At 52.7% G+C, this 19,716-nt stretch overlaps 1 protein-coding gene across 1 annotated transcript in view; it reads left to right on the top strand.

Moving 5' to 3' along the window:
* Positions 1-19,716, top strand: part of CELSR1 (cadherin EGF LAG seven-pass G-type receptor 1) — a 153,915-nt gene that overhangs the window by 125,365 nt on the left and 8,834 nt on the right. Inside the window, exons 19-28 of the mRNA XM_029078689.1 lie at positions 178-361; positions 1,608-1,751; positions 2,625-2,826; positions 3,447-3,614; positions 6,218-6,344; positions 9,468-9,668; positions 12,111-12,285; positions 17,616-17,728; positions 18,798-18,877; positions 19,205-19,331. Of these exons, the coding sequence (XP_028934522.1) occupies positions 178-361; positions 1,608-1,751; positions 2,625-2,826; positions 3,447-3,614; positions 6,218-6,344; positions 9,468-9,668; positions 12,111-12,285; positions 17,616-17,728; positions 18,798-18,877; positions 19,205-19,331 (1,521 nt within the window). The remainder of the gene's footprint in view (positions 1-177; positions 362-1,607; positions 1,752-2,624; positions 2,827-3,446; positions 3,615-6,217; positions 6,345-9,467; positions 9,669-12,110; positions 12,286-17,615; positions 17,729-18,797; positions 18,878-19,204; positions 19,332-19,716) is intronic.

A 19,716-nucleotide genomic window follows, 5' to 3' on the forward strand; every position in this document is an offset into this window, starting at 1 on the left:
GCTAAGCGAATACCATTAAAAAAGAAAAAAATTCCGCTCCTTCAGGCCTCTGAAACTGACTTCCCTCCCATCGGTTCTCCCGTTTCCCTTCCCATCCCACAACCGCCTGCTCCTTGACCGTTGGCTTCCCGGCCTGAACTCTTTGTATTCTCCTAACGAATTCCGGTTTTCTCTCAGAATATCATCCAAGCAGGCAGTGTCCTCCTGGATCCAAAGAACAGGGACCACTGGGAACAGATCCAGCGATCCGAGGGAGGCAGCTCCCACTTGCTCAAACATTACGAGGATTATTTCCACAACATGGTGCAGAACATGAGGAAGACCTACATGAAGCCTTTCGTCATCATCACCGAAAACATGAGTGAGCCTTCATTTCCCCACCCTCTCTCTGTCTCGTGGCACCATTGCGCTCGGATCTGTGCCTTCACCACCCCCCCGCCCCCCCCCAGCCCCTCAACACTTGTGTTTGTAGCCATAATTTATTTTAACGTCTGCCTCCCCCTATAGACTGTGAGTTCGTTGTGGGCAGGGACCCTGTCTACCAACTCTGTGGCACTCTCCCAAGCGCTTAATTCAGTGCTCTGCACAGAGGAGGCGCTCAATAAATACCATCGATCAATGGATTGATGAGTGAGCTAGCGTCGATGATGTTGGATGCTTCATTTTTAAGTCACTTGGGTAATTTCCTCCCCATCAGAAGTGATTTGTTAAATGAGTGGGATGTTTGTGTTCCAAGCTCTTTATTCGTGTCCATTGCCCAATTCCTGAAGGGCCTTTTAGCATTCACACCTAGAGAGGCAGAGCAACCTAATGGAAAGAGCAAGGGGCCAAGAGTCAGGAGAATTAATCAATCAATAGTATTTACTGAGCACTTACTATGTCCAGAACACTGGACTAAACTCTTAGGAGCGTACAATACAACAGAGTTGGCAGACACATTCCCTGCCCACATTGAGCCTACAGGCTAGAGAACTGAGTTCTAGTCCCAGGTCTGCCCCTGCCCTGCTGTGAGACCAAGGGCAAGTCATTTTCCTGCTCTGGGCCTCAGTTTTCTTTTCTGAAAAGTGGAGATAAAAATTCCCGCTTCTCCCTAGCTCACAAAGCTTTGCGAGATTAACATGGGATAATGGATGTCAAAGGGCTTTAGAAAATCCAAGCAGTAGACAAATTCACAAGAAGCAGCATAGCCTAGTGGAAAGAGCAGAATCCTGAGAACCAGAGGACCTGGGTTCTAATCCCAGCTCCACCATTTTTCTGCAGTATGACCTTGGGCTAGTCACTTCACTTCTGCGCATCAGTTACCTCAGTTGTAAAATGGGGATTGAGACTGTAAGGCCCTTGTGGGACAGAAACTGGTCCAACCTTGAGTCTGCCCCAGTGCTTAATACAGTGCCTAGTACAAAGTAAGTGCTTTAACAAATACCATTTTAAGGGAAAAAAAAGCAAGATATCTAGATTCTTGAGAGGAAATTTTTCAAAAAATATCTGGCAAACGATAATAACAAGGGTTTGCTTAGTAGTTGGATGTTCAGTGTGCATGATAAAAAGGAATCCACATTGTGATGAGTTGACCCTTTTATTTGAACTCAGTGACATTTATCTTTCAGTTCTGGCCGTGGACGTCTTTGACAAGTCCAACTTCACAGGAGCGAAAGTTCCACAGTTTGATGAGATTCACGAATATTACCACAAAGACTTGGAGTCTTCAGTCCTGTTCCCTGCTAATTTATTCCAGACTACCATGAGACAAGGTAAATCAGTTTCTGAAGAAGGGCAAGTTGGGGGCTGTTTCTAGCTCCCTTGGAGAAGGGCATATGGAACAATTATATGTTAGAAATTATTTATTTTTATTAATGTCTGTCTCCCCCACTAGACTGTAAGCTCATTGTGGGCAGGAAACATGTCTTCCAACTCTGTTATATTCCCCCAAGTGCTTAGTACAGTGCTGTGCACACAATTAGTGCTCAGTAAATATCACTGATTGATAGCGGAAAGGTATAAATTCCTGGTAGGCAGGGAACACGTCTACCTACTCTGTATTATATTCTCTCAAGTGTTTAGTATAGTGCTTCGCACATGGTAAGTGCTCAATAAATAGCATTGATGATGACGATGATGAAGGGCAACAGTGGATGGAGCCCAGGCCTGAGAGTCAGAAGGACCTGGAGTCTAATCCTGACTCCACCGTTTGTCTGCTAGGTGACCTTGAGCAAGTCACTTAACTTCTCTGTGCCTCATTTACCTCATCCGTAAAAGGGGGATTAAGACTGTGAGCCCCGCGTAGGACAACCTGCTTAGCTTGTATCTAGCCCTGCACTTAGAACAGTGCCTGGCCCATAATAAGCGCTTAACACCATTTAAAAAAAAAAATTGCTGGGGTGGATATCAGATCTTCAGGTTGGACATAGTCTCTGTCCCACATGGGGCTCACAGTCTTAATCCCCTTTTTACATATGAGGTCCCTGGGGCCCAGAGAAGTAAAGTGACTGGCCCAAGGACATACAGCAGACGAGCGTCAAAGCGGGATTAGACGCGTGCTCTTTGAAACGCCGGTTTGGATGGCAGACCGCAGAGACGACGGACGAGATTCACTTGGGCCCATCCCGTTGATTTTTTCACTGCAGGGGCTCCCACGGCCAAGCCCTCGGGCTTCCAGGATCCCCAGGAAGCCGAAGTCGGGGTGCCGGACGTGGACGACGCGCCCTTCCAGAGGCGGCGCAGACACCCCGAGGACTCCAGCCGGTACGCAGTCGCCATGGTGATGGTCTTCCGGTCCCTCGGACAGCTGCTCCCGGAGCACTACGACCCCGACCGCCGGAGTTTACGGTGAGGCTTTGTTCTGCTCCCCGCCCGACCGCTCCCCTCCCCTTCCCCGCAACTTGGCATAGTAGCTAGAGCCCGGGCTTGGGAGTCAGAAGGTCCCTGGGTTCTAACTCCGGCTCTGCCACTTGTCTGCTGGGTGGCCTTTGGCGAGTCACTTCATTTCTCTATGCCTCAGTTCCCTCATCTATAAAATGGGGATTGAGACTGTGAGCCTCATGTGTGACAGGGATTGCGTCCAACCCAATTTGCTTGTATCCACCCCAGCGCTAATAATAATACCCATGGTACTTGTTAAGCGCTTACTGTGGGCCCAGTACTGTTCTAAATACCTGACACAGAAATGTGAGCCCCTTGTTGGGTAGGGATTGTTTCTATTTGTTGCTGAATTGTACTTGCCCAAGCGCTTAGTACAGCGCTTTGCACACAGTAAGCGCTCAATAAATATGATTGAATGAACAGTACAGTTCCCAGCACATAGTAAACACTTAATGATAATAATAATGATGGTATTTGTTAAGCACTTACTATGTGCAAAGCCCTGTTCTAAGTGCTGGGCTTAACAGATCACACAATTATTGAACTTATTCCTGACCACCATTCATCCCGCTGCTTCCTCTCCACAGGCTGCCCACTCGGCCTGTCATTAACACCCCGATAGTGAGCACCATGGTTCACCACGAAGGCCTCCCGTTGGCGAGCCAGCTGGAGAGGCCCATCACTCTGGAGTACAGCCTCCTGGAGACCGAGGAGAGGACCAAGCCGCTCTGCGTCTTCTGGAACCACTCCATGATGTAAGTGCAAATGTCGCCATCGTGACCGCCACCGACCATCCCTCTCTCTCTTTTCTTTTATGGCATTTAAGTCAGTCAATCGGTCGTATTTATCGAGCACTTACTGTGCACAGAGCCTATAGTAAGCGCTGGGGAGAGGACAGCATAGCAATATAAGTGCTCTCTACGTGTCGAGGACTGTTCTTAGCACCGGGGTAGATAGGAGATCATTGGGTACCTCATGGTTCTCACAGTTTGAGGCGGGAGGACGGGATTCGAATCCCCATTTTGAAGGTGAGGAAACTGGGGCACAGAGAAGGGAAGTGACTCGCCCAAGGTCACACAGAGGTAAATGGTGGCCCAGGATTAGAACCAGAAGGACGCCTCAGATGCCGACTGAGGTATGGACGGCCTCACCTCAGAGAGGGAATGAGCACCCGTGCTGGGGTACGCCTGTGATCGGACAGGTGCGTGATGGGAATTCTCCCAAGAAATCATATCCTATTGGGAATCTTGGGTTCTTCAAAGAATCTACTGGATGGAAGAGTAAAGAGAAAAAAAATATTTATTTTTATAGTACTTATTAGACATTGTAAGTGCCAACAAGTACCATTAAAAAAAAAAGATTTTATCTTGTATCCACCCAGGACTTAGTACAGTGCCTGACACATAAGAATTGCCCAAGTAGCATTTTTTTTTTTTTTAAAAAAAAAAAGATGAGAGAAGATTCATCTGCCCCGAGAGGGGTTTTTTTTATTATTGGAGGGCTTGGAGGCAATCAGAAATTTTCCTACCGAGAACATCAAATTTCAAGTTGTTTTGAGCCTCTCACTAATCAGGGAAAGTTTAAGGGAAATCTGTTTTGCAGGTCGGATGTTCTGACATTGATTTCTTCTTTGGCAGCTGGTTTTACGATTTCTTCAGAGTTGTTGCAATTAGCCCCAGCTGCAATAATTAGCTTCCTGCTTTTATGTCTTTCTTTTTATCCGGGGATCTTAAACTGCTTCCCAAACACAAATTAAACGTCCCACCCCAATTTACAGATTAGTAAACTGAGGATCAAGAGGGGTTAAACGATTTTCCCAGAGTTAAGGAGTGCGTGAGTCTCTTTGGAACTTTAAACAGATCTCTTAACCGCTCTCTGTATTTCAGGTTTTGTGTCTGTAGAACTAAAACAGTAATAGAGAGTTTGCTTACGGGTTTCACTCGTAAACTGCTTTGAGATCCCCAGATGAAAGGCCTGACTTGAATTCAAGATGCCAGTATTATTTTCACTTGGGCGATTCTGACTTTCAAAGGGGGACGTTTAAGCCCTAGGCACCCGCCCTCGAGGGTGAGGTAGTATTCCCTCTGGAAAAGAAAGAGAACATTACTGAGTCATTTATTGAAATGAAATTGCGGCGTGTGGTGTAGAAAGTGAGCCGCCACCTCAAAAACAGGATCGTTCAAAAGGCCCACAGATGGGGTGAGAGCGGACGGTATTGTTCCCACAGCAATAAAAATCGAGGAAAGTAAGGTCTTTGTGAGCATCTGTTAATCGAGCTTCCCGTTGAAGTAACTCGCCCGTGTTGGCAGCCCAGGTTACTCTCCCAGTCAGTCGGATTTATTGTGCACTTACTGTACTGAGCGCTTGGGAGAGGACAGTGGAACAACAGAAGAGACACAGTCTCTGCCCACAAAGAGCCTACAGTCTTGAGGGGGAGACAGACATTAATAGAAATCAGTAAATTACAGATACGGATGTAAGCGCTCTAAGGCTGGGGCGGATGGGGGGATGAATAAAGAGAGCAAGTCAGGGCGACGATGCAAAAGGGAGTGGGAGAAGAGGAAATGAGGGATTAGTCACTTCCCAGTGGATCCAAGCAGGGTGGCTGGACTCCCACCTTGGGCAAGTCAATTAACTTCTCTGTGCCTCAGTTACCTCATCTGTAAAATGGGGATGAAGACCGTGAGCCCTAGGTGGGACCACCTGATTACGTTTTATCTGCCCCAACGCTCAGATCAGTGCTTGGCACATAGGCTCTTAACAAATACCTACATTATTAGTATTATTATTATTGGGGGTGGGCGAAGAGTATGTAGTCCTGGTAGCCCCCGGTCCCGGGAGCACAGACCAGAGTCCAGTAGCTGGAGGAAGTCATCGGCGCTCTCTTGAAATGCTGTCGATACGTGCCCGGGAGCCATCCTTAAAGTTGGTCAGTCAGTCATTTTTTTTGAGCGTTTTCCGCGTGCAGGGCACTGGACTTAACACTTAGGAGAAAATACTAGAACAGACATATCCCCTGCCCACAACAAGCTTACAGACTAGAGGGAGCTTCCGTATCCCCTGCTCCGGCTCTTCCCCAAGGCCTCGGCCCGGCCCCGTCCCCCTCGGGACTTAGGTGGAGGGATGCTCTGTCGGTGGGGGGAGGCGGGAGGAGTGCAGGGGAGCGAACTGGAAGATGAATAAAACAGTGCCACGTTCGTGTGCCATTTGCCCTCGCCATCTGCGAGCTGAGTGTCAACAGCCGAGGTCGAGCCGAGGGCGGAGGAAGAGAGGATCACGGGAACGTGCTTAAGGAATCGAGTCCGTGTCTCACACTCCGTCGACCTCTCCCCCCACTCACCCTCTCTTTTCTCCCCAGAAGCAGAGGGACGGGAGGCTGGTCCTCCAGGGGATGTGAGCTCTTGTCCCGAAACCAAAGCCATATCGCGTGCCAGTGCAATCACATGACCAGCTTCGCCGTGTTGATGGACATTTCCAAACGAGAGGTGGGTCGGCGGATGACGGACGGGGAGCCGGCCGCTGCTCGCTCGGAGCCTCGCTGGGCCGACTCGTTCCTGAGAAATAACTACTTCCTGTCGGCTCCCTGACAGTGCCCTGGAAGACACCAAACCCCTGTGGGTTTATCTTCCATCGCCTAGGGTGACTGGGGCCTAGTCCCCCAGGCCTGGGTTGCCAGTTCCCCAGATTCCTCAGTTAATCAGTTATATTTATTGAGTGCTTACTGTGTGCAGAGCACTGTACTAAGCGCTTGGGAGAGGACAATATAACACACATTCCCTGCCCACAACTAGCTTACAGTCTGGAGGGGGAGACAGACATTTATTACGGACATTGCAGAAATGGACATAAGTACTGTGCGGCCGGGAGGGGAATGAATAAAGGGAGCAAGTCAGGAGGGAGCAGAGGGAATGGGAGAAGAGGAAAGGAGAGCTTAATCAGGGAAGGCCTCCTGGAGGAGTTGGGCCTTCTCTGAGGCTTCGAAGGTAGGGGAGAGTCATCTGTCGGATATGAGGAGGGAGGGTGTTCCAGGCCAGAGGCGGGTCGTGAGTAAGGGGTTGGCGGCGAGATAGACGACGTCGAGGCGCAGCGAGAAGGTTGGCATTAGAGGAGCCAAGTGTGTGGGCTGGGTTGGAGTAGGAGAGCAGTGAGGAGAGGGGATTGAAAGGGAATTGAAAGCCCCTGGGACTGCGGGGGCAAGGGGATTGAAAGCCCCTGGGAGAGGTCGTCCCCTAAAGCACTTCATCTTTCTCCTCGCTGCAACAGTCCCTTTCTGCCTTAAAAGGAAATGGACAGGCAGGCCCTTGGAAGTGGCCCTCGCTGTGGGAAGCCAGCGAGGCAGGTGGCCTCTTCACTGGCCAGCGTCGGAGGAGACAAAGGCGGCTGGCGGCGGCCGGGAATCCTGGAACAATGAGGGACTGATCCTTAACCCCTGGCAGCCCTAATCAGCAGTCTAGGAATGCTTGCTGCCCGCCCAAAGACCCACACGCTGTGTGGATTCATTCATCCGATCGTATTTACTGAGCGCTTACGGTGTGCAAAGCATTGTACTAAGCGCTTGGGAGAGTACAACAGAACGATAAGCAGAAACATTCCCTGTCCACAAAGAGCTTACGGTCTAGAGGGGGAGACAGGCATGAATGGAAATGAAGAAATGACAGAGATGGACATAAGCGGCGTGGGGCCGGGAGTGGGGATAAAGAAAGGGAGCAAGTCAGGGCGACGCAGAAGGGAGCGGGAGAAGAGGAAGGGAAGGCTTCTCAGGGAAGACCTCTTGGAGGAGGTGTGCCTTCGATAAGGCTTTGAAGGAGGCGAGAGTCATCGTCTGGGCTTGAGCGGGCCTGCAGAGGGGAAGGTTTGGAGCCCCAGAGTCCACTGCTCCCCACTTTTTTCCTGGCATTAGAAGCCACTCAACCTAGTGGCAAAACCCCGGGCCTGGGAGTTAGAAGGACCCGGGTTTTAATCTCGGCTCCGCCACCTGTCTTCTGGATGACCTCGGGCAAGGCACGTCACTTCTCTGGGCCACAGTTACCTCATCTGTAAGATGGGAATTAAAACTGTGAGCCCCCTGCAACCTGATTAGCTGGGATCTACCTCGGCACTTAGTACAGTGCCTGGCACATAGTAAGGGCTTAACAGATACAATTAAAAAAAAGAAGCCCCAGTGGACACCTGGGTCCCGTTAGCACGGGGTGGGTCTGGGAGGTTGGGCACATTCCACTGCGCTCAGGAATGTTTAGAAAAGACCCAAGCAGAAACCGGGTTAATGATCAATCGTTTTATTTTCCATTTAAGCAGCGCGGGGCTTGAGGGGGTTGGGTTTCTTTCTTTTTTTGCCCAAAATCTAAGGTATTTTCATTAAGTTACCAACACTAAAATTATGGTACTTGTTATGATACTTGGTAAGTGCTTAGTTTGTGCCAAGCACTACTCTAAGCCCTGGGATAGATACCAGTTACTCAGGTTGGACACAGTCCCTGTCCCCCATGGGGCTCACAGTCTAAGTAGGCTCACAAAGTGGCCCCGAGTCTGTTTTGGGTTTTTTTTAAATGGTATTAAGCACTTTCTATGTGCCGGGCATTGTACTAAGTGCTGAGGTATATACAACCTGATCAGTTTGGACACAGTCCGTGTCCCACATGGGGCTCACAGTCTTCATCTCCGTTTTATAGATGAGGTCACTGAGGCACAAAGAAATCAAGTGACTTGCCCAGGGTCACACAGTAGCACAGAGCGCATAGCAAGATTAGGTCTCTGGTCCTCCAACTCCCAGGCCCGGGCTCTTTCCACGAGGTCACGCTGCTTCTCTGGGTTGCCTTTCAACAGCAAGATTTTTGCCTGGTTTTTTGTTTTGTTTTAATTCTATGGTATTTGCTCAGCACTTACTATGTGCCGGGCACCATATTAAGAGGTAGGGTAGACTCAAGCAAATCAGGTTGGGCGCAGTCCATGTCCCGCATGGGGCTCACGGTCTTAATCCCCATTTTACAGATGAGGTAACCGAGGAACAGAAAAGTGAAATGACTTGCCATAGGTCACACAGCAAGGATGTGGCAGAGCCGGGAATAGAACCCGGGTCCTCCGACTCCCAGACCCTGGGCGTGTCCATTAGTCCACGCCGTTTTCTGGTGCACCAGGTGGGCTCAAAGCGCGACCGGCTGATGGCCGCCTGGTTTCTCGCCTCTTTCCCTTTCATCCCTGCCGATTCAAGGCCAGCACAGCACATAGCTTCTGCCGCCCCATTGAGCCGTTAGAAAGCGCCATTCCCATTTCCCTTCAATAAGTGGGTATTTACTGAGCGCTCCTTGTGTGCTGATCCCCACAGCGTAGTGGCTAAAGCACAGGACTGGGAGTCAGGAGGTCATGAGTCCTAATCCCGGCTCTACCACTTGTCTGCCGTGTGACCTGGGGCAAGTCACGTCACTTCTTTGTGCCTCAGTTCCCTCATCTAAAATGGGGATTGAGACTGGGAGCCCCACGTGGGGCAGGGTCTGTGTCCAAACTGATTTGCTTGAATCCACCCCAGTGCTCAGTGCAGTGCCCGGCACGTAGTAAGCGCTTAACAAATAGCATAATTACTATTGTTAATCCCTCCCTCGGTCCCCCCGCAGCACGGAGAAGTCCTGCCCCTGAAGATCGTGACGTACACCACCATTTCGGCGTCCTTGCTAGCTCTGCTGATCACCTTCCTTCTCCTCGCCCTGATCCGCACCCTGCGCTCCAACCTGCACAGCATCCACAAAAACCTGGTGGCCGCGCTCTTCTTCTCCGAGCTGGTCTTCGTGGTCGGCATCAACCAGACGGAAAATCCGGTGAGAGGCCGAGGGCGGGACCGGCTGCCGGGCCGTCGTGGTTCCCGAAGGGTTCTCGCCGGGCATGGGCCGGGCTGGACCGTTCCCCCTCGGGTCAGGCGGTCAGTCATATTTATTGAGCACTTACTTTGTGCACAGCACTGTGCTAAGACCTTGGGAGAGTACAATATAACGCATATAACAAATTCCCTGCCCATAATGAGCTTACGGTCAATATTATCATTAATTATTAATAGCATTTAAATAACAAGCATTTTATTGTTAATAACATTAATCAATATTCACTATTTGATACCAATAATTAATTACAATTGAGTGATTATAAATTGTTAATAAGTAATACTTAATGATAGCTAATATTAACAGTTAACACTATTAAGGAATAGCAATAAATAGTAGTTGAATGATAAATGATGAATAATTATCAGTAATAATAATAACAATATTTGTTTAGCGCTTACTGTCTGCCAAGCACTGGGGTGGATAAAAGCAAATCAGGTTAGACAGGGTCCCCGTCCTACAGAGGGCTCACAGTCTTAATCCCCATTTTCCAGATGAGGGCACTGAGGCCCAGAGAAGTGAAGCGACTTGCCCGAGGCCACACAGCAGACAAGGGGCAGAGTCGGGATTAGAACCCGGGACCTTCTGACTCCCAGGCCCTGGCTCTACCTACTACGCCGTGCTGCTTTCATGCCGCACACTGTGGGCTGCAGACGTGCCCGGATTGGCTTTCGACGATGGGGGTGTTGAGTTCTAGCCGGTGCGTTCTTTCAGCCAGCTGGTAGACGACAACGGAGTTAGTAGACAAGATCCTTGCCCTGAAGGAGCTTATAGTCTGCTGTGCGCAGACGCTGTACTGAGTGCTGTACTGGCACATAGTAAGTGCTTAACAAATACCATAAAAAAGATGGGGGGCTAGGAAGAAAGAGAAGGGGGCTGACCAGGGAGAGTGACGATGGATAAATGGAAGGAAGGCGGGCCAGGGACAAGGTGGAGGTGGCAACCGGCTTGTTTGCCATTGAGCCCGGAGAGGTAGAGTTGAGAGAGAGAAAGAGCGAGCTCTCTGTCACCCGCACCGAGGTTAGAAGTTCCGTTTTGGGCTCGGACGAGGCGAGGAGGGCTAAAACGAGAAAAACACCGACTCTCGGCCAAAGGAAGGGTCCCCGGACCACTGGGAGCGGTCGCTCGCAGGCGAGGATCAGCCAGCGCCGCTGAAAGGCCGGGGAGAGAACACCGAGGCCTTGCCGGCCCCTCCTGACCCGTTTCCCCGGAGCTCATCTGTGCCAACCGCACCCCCCGGGCACCCCTCTCCCGGTCTCCCCGCGGAGCCGTTGGCCGCCATCGGTTTCCGGGCCTGCCCCCTCGGTAGGCCCGGGCGCTTGGAGGGAAGGAGGGAGAGAGGCGGGAAGGGTCCGAGCCCCCCCACCCCACCCTCCTCACATGCCGTGAGCGATTATTCACCGGCCTACCTGGAACGGGCGCTTTCGTAACAAAGTCACGCTCCGATGAACATGAAAAAGAGAAGGAGGAATGTTGCAGCGCAAATAATCGGGAGGCGCTTGGCATCGGGCCGAGCTTTTATGAGTTTCTGTAAACTGGCAATCACGTTTCTGGGGGAGAATTCCAGCCCCCGGATTACTGGTGATCGGTGATGATTTATGGCACAGGAGCATTTTTGTCTTTGTTCTCGGCGGGGAAGGGCGGGACGTCAGGGGCAGGAGTCTGGGCACGCAGGGCCCGGCCAAACCCTCGCATCCTCGCTCGCGACCCGACGGAGCCAGGCCGCTTTCTGGTCCAACGGACCGGCCCTTCTCGGGGCCTAGGAACCGCCCGGTGGTTCCGGCCCACTCGAGGGGCGGGGCCGGGCTCAGCCGGCGGACGGGTCCCCTCCTTCCTGGGCCGGGCGCCCCTGGGCGCCACTCCCAGCTCCCGCTCCACGTCGGGGCAGGGAACGGCCCGGGGCCGGGTGAGCAGCAGCCCCCGGCTTTCCACATTCCCGCCTCCAGTTCTCACCGACATCCCGTCACGTGACTTCTCGTTGCCACCCGGGTGGCTGAGGTGCCCAGGCCGAGGTTAACCCACGTAGACCTCAGCTTCTGTGACTCCATCCTGTACTCCGTGGCCGTGTTTGGCTCGATCTCTTCTTTCCCCCCCCTTCCTTCCCCTCCTCCTCCTCTTCCCTCTCCTCCTTCCCCTCCTTCGTCGTCCTCCTCTTTCTTCTTCTCCTCCTGCTTCCTCCGTCTCCTCCTTCCTCCTCCTCCTCCTGCTTTCTCTTTATCCTCCTTCCTCCTCCTCCTCCTCCTCCACCGAAGGAAGGTTGGAAGAGGGGTCCGTCTCTCCTCGTCTTCCACCGAAGCCTGCTCTGGGCCCTCGAGCTCCCCTCCTCCCCCCGCCCCGCCACCTCCCAGCAGTTGAGAACACTCCCCTTCTCCCCCTCTCCAGTTTGGGTGCACGGTGACCGCCATCCTTCTGCACTACTTCTACATGGCCACCTTCGCCTGGATGTTCGTGGAAGGGCTTCACATCTACCGCATGCTGACCGAAGTGAGGAACATCAATTTTGGGCCCATGAGATTCTACTACGTCATCGGGTGGGGGATTCCCGCCGTCATAACAGGTAAGGGGCGCTTACTCTGGGGTTCCTTTTGAGTCGTTTCCTCTCCCCGCTTTTCTCCATCCCTCCCGTTTCCGGCGAGGCTCCCATCAGCGTTCCCGAAGGGTGGGAGAATCGGACCGGAAATCTTTACCGTGGGGAGGGGAAAGAGGCGTGGGTGTCTCTTGCCCCACAAGGTGAGGCTTCATCCCACTTAAATCAAGCTGCGCGCAGTGCCAAGAGAAGCCGGCGCCTGTGGCTCGGTTTCGTCGTTCCGTGGGGTGAGGGGTTCGCCGCCTGTGGGTGGGCAGACCGAGCTACCCCGATCGATCGGGCCCGAGGGAGCGGGAGCGACCCAACCCAGCAGTGGCCCTTTAGGAAGCCGTCGAGGAACCGAGCCCAGGGACCATCAGAAGAGGACGGCCTCTCCCCGGTCCCGCTAGGGACCGGGCCCGCGGTTCACAGCACGGCCTAGTGAAAAGAGCCTGGCCCCGGGAGTCAGGGGATGCGGGTTCTAATCCTGGCCCTGCCACGTGTCTGCTGTGTGACCTTGGCCAAGTCGCCTCACTTCTCTGGGCCTCAGTTCCATCATCTGTACAATGGGGATGGAGACTGTGAGCCTCATGCGGGACGGGGACTCTGTCCAACCTGATTCCCTTGTATCTACCCCAACGCTTAGAACAGTGCTTGGCGCATAGTGCTTAACAAATGCCACAGTTATCACTGTTATTATCTGTTCCTTTTCCGCTTTTTCCCTCTCCTCAGCCCCGTGTCCTCAGGTGCCCCGGGCGCGGCGAGGGTTCTTGGGAAGGCAAGAGGGATGGGGGCCCCTCTTGCAGCCCCTTCCTCTTTCCCCCAACCCCCATCCTCCCCACCATACAGCCGAGGGGCCGGGGGCCCGGCCGGAAGTCGGGCGCCTCCGATGGGTAGAGGTCCGGGTCACGGACGTAGGCGTGGGGTCTAGGGGTCGGAGCCGTCGGGCCCCGATGCCCTTTGACCTGGATTCGGCACCCACCGGGCAGTTTCCTTGGATGACCACCGGCTAAGAGTGACTCGCCACCCCGTCAGGACTTGGAAATGTCAAAACAAGGGAGCCGGGACCACACTGTCGATCCAGGGACCTTCCGGCCCCCACCCGCCCGCCCGCCCCCGCCCCGGCAGCTGCAGACCCCAACTGCCAACCCCCCGACAGGGCTACTATTTCAGCTCTCCCACCCCCTGCCCGAAACAGTGTCTCTTTCTTTCCCCAAAGTCACTGGAAAGGATCGATTGACAAAGCGATCTTTATCTCGTTTGGATGCGGGCCTAGGCAGGGCCGTCACAGACCCTCAACGGCGGGAGGAGGGGCTCCCGGGGGTCCACCCGTCCGTTGTGGATGGACCAGATGGGAATCCGGTCCCCGTCTCTGGGGCTGGCCTAACCTCACTCTCACCAGCCGTCTCTAATCCCAGCATGCTGCACCTTAATTAATAATACTAATAATAATAGTAGCATTTGTTAAGCGCTTACTACGTGCCAGGCACCGTACTAAGCTCTGGGGTGGATACAAGCAAATCCAGTTGGTCACAGTCCCCGGTCCCGCAAGGGATTCCTGGTCTCCATCCCCATTTTACGGAAGAGGTTACTGAGGCACAGAGAAGTGAAGTGACATGCCCAAGGTCACACAGCAGACAAGTGACGGAGCCAGGATTGGAACTCATGACCCTCTGAGTCCCAGCCCCAGGCTCTATCCACTATACCGTGCTGCTTCTTGAGTGAAGATGGGACTCCATCCCAGTCTGACTCCATCCTTGCCGAAATCTGATCAGGGATCAGTCGGTGGTGTTTACTGAGCACTAACTATGTGCAGAGCACTGTACGGAGCTCTTGGGAGAGTACGATACAACAGGATTAGCAGACGTGTTCCCTGCCCACAGTGAGTTCTAAGTCTTTTACTCCTAACACTCTCGATCGGAGAGACACACGGAAAGTGACCGTCCACAGCCTCCCTTTTTTGGCAGTACGGTAGAAGAGGCGAGGGATAAGCACTCGTTTATGAGGGATTGATGTCAGGGAGTAATTAGAAAGGATCGATCAATCGATCCAGACGGCAAATCGGCCGGGGGCCAAGGACCAACAGTCAGTCTGAAGAAAATCCAGGCGGTGTCTCAGTCCGCATCGGGAAAGCCGCAACACGCGACCAAGAATCGTATCGGCAACACAGAACTAAATTAGGAGGGGCCTAGTGTCCAACCCGATTTGCTTGTATCCACCCCAGCTCTTAGTACAGTGCCTAGCACGTAGTAAATGCTGAATAAATACCACAGGTATTATTATTATCACTATTAGTGGACAGAGCCTGGCCTGGGAGCCAAGGATCTGGATTCTAATCCCTCTCTGCCACTTGCCTGCTGTGCTGCCTTGGGCAAGTCAATCAGTCGTATTAATTGAGCGCTTACTGTGTGCAGAGCACTGTACTAAGCCCTCGTACTAAGGCCCGTGACTTTTCCGTGCCTTCATTTCCTCAAGTGTAGAATGGGGATTCAGTACCTGGTCTCCCTTAGACTGGGAACCCCATGTGGGACAGAGACTGTATCAACCAGATAACCATGTATCTTCCCCAGCATTTAATAATAATGTTGTTATTTGTTAAGCACTTACTATGTGCAGAGCACTGTTCTAAGCGCCAGGGTAGATACAGGGTAATCAGGTCGTCCCACTTGAGGCTCAAAGTTAATCCCCATTTTACAGATGAGGTAACTGAGGCACAGAGAAGTGAAGTGACTTGCCCACAGTCACACAGCTGACAAATGGCAGAGCTGGGATTCGAACCCATGACCTCTGACTCCCAAACCCGGGCTCTTTCCACTGAGCCACGTTTAGAACAGTGCTTGACACACAGTAAACGTTTAACACATACCATTAAAAAAAAAATGCTGCCTCAGACTTCAGTGAGCTAGGTAGCTCGTTGAGCGAAGATGCAGTGATGATTATAGCGACGGTGACATTCGTTAAAGGCCATTAACTGTATCGTACTGTCCCAGGTGCTTAGCACAGTTCTGTGCACACAGTAAGCACTTAATATGCCACTGTTTGCATTCTACTCGCCCAAGCACTTAGTACCGAGCTCTGCCCGCAGGAAGCACTCGATAAATCATAGATTGATTGATTTTCCTCATTTAGATGGAGGGGCCCTGGAGGAACGGGGACTGTTTCATACAGATTTTCTCATAATCGCCTCAGCACGTAGGACAGTGCCTGGCTATAATAAGCATTCAATAAATACCGTCAACAATCCCGAGAAGGGCTCGGGAAGCCCTTCAAGATAACGCCCACTCACTTGTGCCTTCTTTGGGAATCATAATAATTTAATAGTATTTATTGAGCACTTGCTATGTGCAGAGCACTGAACTAAGCGCTTGGAATGTACAATTCAGCAACAGAGACAATCCCCGCCTAATGACGAGCTTACAGTCTAAATTATAATCATGATAGTAATAATAATAGTGTTTGTTCAATGCTCACTCTGTGGCAAGCACCGTACTAAGCACTGGGGTGGATATAAGCTAATCAGGTCGGGCACAGGCCCTGTTCCACAGGGGTTCGAGGTCTAAAGAGTGATAATAATTGTGGTTTTTGCTAAGCACTCACTACGAGCTTACAGTCTAGAGGGGGAGACAAAAATAAATAAAGCTAACATAAATAAATAAATGACGGATCTGGACATAAGTGCTGTGGGACTGAGGTGGGGTGAATAAAGGGAGGCAATCCAAGTGCAAGGATGACGCAGAAAGAAGAGGGAGAAGAGGAAATTAAGGCCTAGTCAGGGAAGGCCTCTTGGAGTTTACCGAATGTAAACTGACAGGAGAAGATTCCCAACCGAGGGATTCTGGCCCGGGACATTGCTCACGGTAAGAGAGCTCCGCCGGGTGGCACGGGCGAGGAGAACACAACGATAGCAAGCATCATCTTCAATCCACACCGAGTATAAACTGACAGGACAAGATTCCCAGCCGAGAGATTCTGGCACGGGACGTCGTTCCTAACAGGGAGCTCCGCCGGGTGGCACGTGCGGGGAGAAAGGACGATAGCAAGCGTCATCTTCAATCCGTACTGAGCATAAACAGACAGGACAAGATTTCAGGCGGAGAGATTCTGGCACGGAACATTGTTCACAGTGAAAGGAGAACGGGCAATTCCATTTAGACCCAATCTCTGTCTAGGGAACTGAGGCAGAGAAGGCCGAATTAATGATATAAAGGCCTGCGCTGTGAACTGGAAAAACGAAAGAGAAGCAAGCCGATAACTTTCTTCATTTTCTAACCCATCATGAGCTGAATAAGTTCACACGCTTGAACATTTCACAAGTCAAAAATTCTCTTTGCGAACAGTCTTGAGCAAGATAAGTTGCTGACATCCCAAGGAAGTTATGCAAATCGGTCTTTTTCCGCCTGCAGCAAAAATACAGGGATCTTACAAAATGGGGGGAAAAAAAGCCAACCCTCATTTTTTTTCCTCAAAGGACACGAATGGATTGGCTAAGTGTCAGCAAAGAGTAGACTCTCTGACAGGAGGGAGAACAGATATTGAATCCCCCGTTTTACAGACGAGGAAACTGAGGAACAGTGAAATGAAGCTATTTGCCCGAGGACACAGCAGGCATGTGGCAGAGCAGGGATTAGAATCCAGGTCCCCTGCCTCGCTCATTCCAATTCTGGAGTCAGATGTCTGAGCAGCATGGCCTAGAACCCGGGTCGGGCATCGGGACGGCTGGGCAAGAGCTGCAGGCACAGTGGTGGCTCCTGCTCACGTGGGCTGCCAGGTCTCCGATCCCCCATGGCATCAAGTGTCCTCTCACTGCACTCTGTGCCCCAGCGGAAACTCGGCTGGCAGGGGTGAGAAACAGCCCGCAGTGCCCCGCACGCCTCCAGCCCCAGAATCCACTTCACGGTGCGGGGTCTCGGTCCTAGAATCCTCGGGACCGGACAAAGCCTCGTCCGGCGCTCTCACCCTCGACCCAGTCACGCGGGTTTTCATGCTTAGTAATAATCATAGTGGTATTTGTTAAGCGCTTACTATGGGCCAGGTAAGCACTGGGACGGGTACAAGCAAACCGGATTGGACGCAGTCCCTGTCCCAAAAAGGGGCTCAGAGTCGTAATCCCCATCTGACAGAGGAGGGCACTGAGGCCCAGAGAAGTGAAGAATCTTGCCCAAGGTCACACAGCAGACAAGTGGCGCATCCGGGATTAGAACCCATGACCTTGACTCCCAGACCCGGGCTGTAGCCACTAGGCCATGCCTGGTCCCTAGCGGTCCCCCCGGGGTCCAGAACTGACAGATGTGGGTAACTGAGGGTCTCTCTTGGCCTCTCAGGGCTCGCGGTGGGCTTGGACCCACAGGGCTACGGGAACCCCGACTTCTGCTGGCTGTCGGTCCACGACACCCTGATCTGGAGTTTTGCTGGACCCATCGGGATCGTGGTTATGGTAAGCAACGGGGAGGCAGGCCCGGCTTTTTGCTTTCACCGCCTGCCCGGAATCCTCCGCGGAATCTGTCTCCCCCTCTAGACAGACTGTAAACTCACTGGGGCCAGGGAATGTGTCTGTTTATTGCTCTCCTGTCCTCTCCCGAGTGCTTAGTACAGTGCTCCGGGCACAGTAAGCGCTCAGTGAATACGATCGACCGACTGACTTGGGGAATTCCTAGCCCACCTAGGGGATTCGCCCCTTCTGGGAGACCCCCACAGCCGGAAATCTTATTCCCTGCCTTGGGCCCGAGGGCAAATGGGCCTGAACTGCCATAGACAGATAATAATAATAATAATAATTGTGGTATTCGTTAAGCACTTACTATGTGCCAAACACCGTTCTAAGCGCTGGGGTAGATACAAGCTAATACAGATGGGCCATCAGGGCTGCCTATCCAACCCCATCAGAAAAGCCTCCTCCACAGATCATTCATCTCGGCCAGGAAGGCTCCCCCGGCTCGATTCCCTCCTCCGCCACCCGGCCCCCGTTTCTTCACGTCGTCCCCTTGGTGCCGGGCCCCTAATCCATCAATCAGTGGTATTTATCGAGCGCTTACTGTGAGTGGGACACTGTACTGAGTGCTTGGGAGAGGACGACACGATATGACAGACACGTAACTCTGCCCGTAACGAGCTTACGATTGACTGACCAGAGGGGGAGACCCAGGGTCCTAGCCCAGGCCAAGATGGATCCATCTCGGTGGAGATTGACCCGCCCGTGGCCCGGGTCTTGTTAGCGTCTCACGCCTCCCTCCTCCTTTGCCGGCCCCGAGCACCGTCCCACGGTCCTGGGGGCTCTCAGAAGACTCTCATTCGGGGCCCCCTCCGTGGCCCTAGGCAACCCCTGTTCTTCCACGTGTGTGACTGAGCAGGAGGGGGCTGATTCGGAGAAGTTCCGTTCTGAACCGCTCCAACGTGCTCGGGACAGCGGAATCAATCACTCGTCGGTGGTATTTATCGAGGGCGTTCCACGCGCAGAGCACCGGACAGGAATCAGTTTGCCTTTTCGCGTCTCTGCTGCCTTTCAGATCAACACGGGCATCTTCATCCTGTCAGCGAAGGCGTCCTGCCAGAGGAGACACCGGGCCTTCGAGAGCGGGGGGATCGGGTAAGTCGGGAGCCCCGACGCCAAATGGCAGCCCGCCATTAATTGCCACGGTGACCGTGTAATTCATTTATTCAGTCATCCGTCCCTTCGGTCGTATTTTTTGAGCACCTATTGGGAGCCCCCTGAGGCAGCGCTCCAAGAAATGGCCTCCTTTGCCTTCCTTGGCCACAGAATGTTCAAAACACATGCACATATACCAAACACGCCTGGTTCGTCTGGCCCGCTCCAAATGCCTATGAACCCGGTCGCGCCTGAAGGGCAGCGAGGGTTGGGCGGATGGTGGGGGGCTTTACTCCCGGGTGCCAAGCCCCCGTTTTTCCTCCTCAGCTCCGTCCTGAGAACGGCCTTCCTCCTGCTGCTGCTGGTCAGCGCCACGTGGCTGCTGGGGCTGATGGCGGTCAACGGCGACGGCCTGGCTTTCCATTACCTCTTCGCCGCCTTCACCTGCGTACAGGTGGGACACTCTCCGGCCGCTCCCCGCCGGTAGCCGTCATGCGGAAGCGCCCCGAGGCTTTTCTATCTGACCGGGGTTGGGGGAGTGGGTCATTTCTTTCCACCTGGGGGGTCATTTCTCTCGGTCCGATCTTCGGGCTGGCGTCGGTGGGGCTGCCCTTGTGGGCAGGTGCGTGTTTGTATGTGCACGCATGAATGTGTGCACATGTGAGTGATTTTATTCAGTGGCATTTATCGAGCGCTTACTGTGTGCAAAGCACTATACTAATCGCTCGGGAGAGTACGACACGACACTAAACAGTCACATTCCCTGCCCGCAACGAGCTTATAGTCCAGAGATCTTGGTCCTGAAGCCCCGGGGGCGGGACAACCATCCAGCCAAATCC

This window comes from Ornithorhynchus anatinus, chromosome 14 (genome assembly GCF_004115215.2).
Source record: "Ornithorhynchus anatinus isolate Pmale09 chromosome 14, mOrnAna1.pri.v4, whole genome shotgun sequence".
Lineage (NCBI taxonomy): Eukaryota > Metazoa > Chordata > Mammalia > Monotremata > Ornithorhynchidae > Ornithorhynchus > Ornithorhynchus anatinus.